This window comes from Guillardia theta (assembly GCF_000315625.1).
Source record: "Guillardia theta CCMP2712 unplaced genomic scaffold GUITHscaffold_122, whole genome shotgun sequence".
NCBI lineage: Eukaryota > Cryptophyceae > Pyrenomonadales > Geminigeraceae > Guillardia > Guillardia theta.
Window position 1 is genome coordinate 154,397 of NW_005434552.1, and position 3,277 is coordinate 157,673.

At 57.4% G+C, this 3,277-nt stretch overlaps 1 protein-coding gene across 1 annotated transcript; it reads right to left on the reverse strand.

Annotated features, from left to right (window-relative positions):
* Positions 1 to 714: 714 nt before the first annotated feature.
* Positions 715 to 1,906, reverse strand: GUITHDRAFT_146326 (hypothetical protein; the record flags this gene model as incomplete). Its single annotated transcript, XM_005822615.1, has 2 exons — positions 715 to 992; positions 1,066 to 1,906. The coding sequence occupies 2 exons, from the start codon at positions 1,904 to 1,906 to the stop codon at positions 715 to 717; spliced, it is 1,119 nt and encodes a 372-aa protein (XP_005822672.1).
* Between the last annotated feature and the right edge of the window lie 1,371 nt (positions 1,907 to 3,277).

The window sequence follows — 3,277 nt, forward strand, 5'->3', positions numbered from 1 at the left end:
TCATGATCCAAGGGAATTCATCGGGACCCAGAGGTCGCGATCCTGCTAGATCGTGTCGCATGTCGTGACACAGCGTGTCAGCACTGTGGTGAAATATGCAAGCACCCGCAGGCGTCGTTTGCGCTGAGGATGTAGCAGCCGGCAGACCACGCGGGAACATCATAGCGACAGGAAGCTGCTGTCGACGTCCGGGGTAGGTCGAGGAGGGAATGGAAATCCGTCGTTCATAGAAGTCGATCTGCATCTTTAACTTCGTGATGAACGGGTGGCTCAGAATGGCGGGCAGCGCCGCGTGTGCATCAAGGATGAGGAACTCCTCCTGAGCCCTGACGTCAGTGCCTGTGATCCGGAAGTCAAGGTGACATGCGTCCCGAACTATAACCGATCTGTCGTCCTTGGCGAACTGGACCTTCACCGGGGTGGCGATCTTGTGCGTAGATAACCTGAGTTCGTCTACAATCGCACGCGAGAGAATGGATGCCTGCGCCCCCGTGTCCAGGAGCGCCAGGATTTCTCTGGGTTGTTCTGCTCGTTCCGACTCAATTTGAATGGGCAGGTAGAGCAGGTTGGAGTCGATGTCTGCCGCCTGAGTCAGCGTCGAGGCGGTCTGAACTGTCAGCGTATTCATTTGCAGCAAGTCTTGTGCTTCGCCATCAAACTGCACGTGGTGGCGTCGACGAGACTGAGCGTCAGCACGCTTACCCTGCCGAGTCGTCACGGCAGCGGTAGTGGGCTCGTCCTCTTCACCAGAGGGGAATTGTTCATCTTCGCGCGCTGGCGAGGACGATGCACGAGGGGATCGTGCGCGGGCCTGATGAGGGCTCTGGCTGCGACGAGCTCGTCGGCAGTCCTTAGCATAGTGTCCCGAGCGTCCACATGCATGGCAGATGACATTGCGGCGCTCGGCGCTGGGTGATCGAGAAGGCTGTCGCTCCTGGCGACGGCCGTTATCCCGTCGTTGATCCCTGGACGAGTGACGTCCTGAGCGACCCCTGCCCGTGCCAGGGCCGGACTGGTATCGTGGGGCCGGTGTGTGCTGCGGATTGCCCCCCGAACGAGACTGACCCGGGACTCCCGTGACAGCAGGGGTTCCCTTACCTCGAGTGGGCTTACCCGCAAGCACATGCGACGTCAAAGCATTCAGCTGTTTGACGGACCCATCTGGCATCGTGCAGTGGGCATACGCATCTAGTGAGACGCAATATGTGGCGAGCTGGAGAAACGTCGGCTCCGATCCTGTCGTTTGCAGATGGGAGGCACTCCATGCATTGAGGAGAAGCTTCGTTGTGACGTTAGTGATGCCCGTTGCAAAGCGTTCACGCAGGATCACATCGGTGGCGAATGCCGCACCACCGGGAATGAGATCTAGTTGTTCTTTGAGAAGCTTCGTACGCTTGTAGTATGTTGCCATGGATTCTTGCGGCTCCTGACGGAGGTGATCCAGACAGGCAACGAGTTGTGCTCGAAGTCCCAATGGCATGTGTTGGGACTTGAGCTGGGTGGCGAACTTCACCCAGGGAAGCTCTCGAAGTTCGGTAGCCGAATAGGCTTGCACATAGTAGTCGCGTGCCGCCTGGTCCAAGAAATCCAGGGCACAAAGAACCCAGCAGGCTGTGGGTATCTGATGCAACTCTAGTTCATACTGCATAGCTGTGAGCCATGTGAGAATGTTGCGTTGTGGTGACTGCCTCGTAGTGTCCAGCTTTGGCACTGAGCGCAACTTTGCCACCATCTGAGCATGTGTGTCACCTGACACATTGGAGCGTCCCGCCGCTGCGGGATGCTGTCCAGTAGAAGCAGCCGGCGTCGGCGCCGCGGGCTGCTGAGGGGCCATCAGAGCACCCATCTGAAAGGCGGCGGCTAGTTGCGCCTGCAGCAAGGCCACTTGTTGCGCGAGACCCTCCATCGTAAGCGTCTCCGTGGGCACACCAAAGGTTTGTGGCAGTTGCTGGGTATCTTCCTCCTGAGGGAGCAAATCCTCCGTATCGCTGTGACCCGCCGCAGACTGCCATTCCGTATCAGAAAGCAGTGCGTCTCCGGTCGCTGTCTGTTTGCTAGCGTGAGCAGTGCGACGTGTATAATGTGTCATCAGGGGTAGGCAGGGGAAAGGGGGAAAGTAGAAACACGGTCACCACAATTCCGCAAGATAACACTGCACCAACACTTCACTACCAATTTATGTTACACCCCGAAGCTTTACGGGTTGCACACTAGCCAAGCGAATGCTCAATGAACCTCCGCTGGATCACACAGAAGGTGCTAGATAGTATTATCAAGCTTTATTGCAGCAACCACACCAACACAGGGAAATGCGTGGTACACAGAGGGAGGGAAGACAGACCCCCTAGAGATGAAGATCTTGATCCTTTTATAGCCCTGTGGGAGTCCCAGGGGTAGTGGTCCTCGCTTGCACGAGTCTTCCTGCCTCGTGCCGTCGCTATGGCCCCTTTGGTCCATGCGCTGCTCCTGTTCTTGTTTCTACCAGAAAGGAGAGCTCCACCGGTGCTTGATAGGGAAACCGTCCCGGAGGGGTCCGACTTCTGAACCAAAGTAGCCGTTAGAGAATCACTGTCTTTCGTCTGGATAGTTGTAGAGGCTATCCTTGTGTGCTGTCCACATTTCGAGTGTTGACCACTCCTGTGTTGGGCTCGCTAGCCTATGAGCTCTGATAGCATGTCAACATGTTGTACAAGCAAGCGAAGGAGGAGAGCAGATGGTGGCGGTGGTTGAGGTGAAGGGCCCACAGCAAACATCCCAAGCGATCAAATAGGAAAAAGGGAGGAGGAGGAAGTTAAAAGTTGGTGATGGTTGCAAAGGTCACAAGGGCGACTGCGCTGGGAAAGCAGGAGGAGGAGGAGAGGGGGTTGGGCAGGGGGGGGCAGGGGAGGAGGAGGAGACCAGGGTACGGCAGACACGCAGGAAAAAAGAGCTCAGTGCATGTCAACATGTTGTACAAGCAAGCAAGGAGAGAACAAAAGGAGGTTGGACGACATGGAATGGTCCAAGGGCGGGCAGGGCGCTGGTGGCGATAGAGAGAGAGCAGCGTCAGACTTCAGCATGCCCGAGCGACGGAGATACGGGACGACTGGAACATGAGGGACAAGGCAAACGGCGAGCAGAAGCGAAGCCAGAAAGAACAGCTCCCAGAAGCCGCAGGGGAGGGGAGGAGGCAGGGCAGGGCATGCGAGCTCGCCGGACGGGTGGTGTAGAGAGACGGGAGGGGTGTTTCGATGAGCCTGGGAGCCCAGCCAGCCGGGGTGGGGGTGGGGCGAGGTAG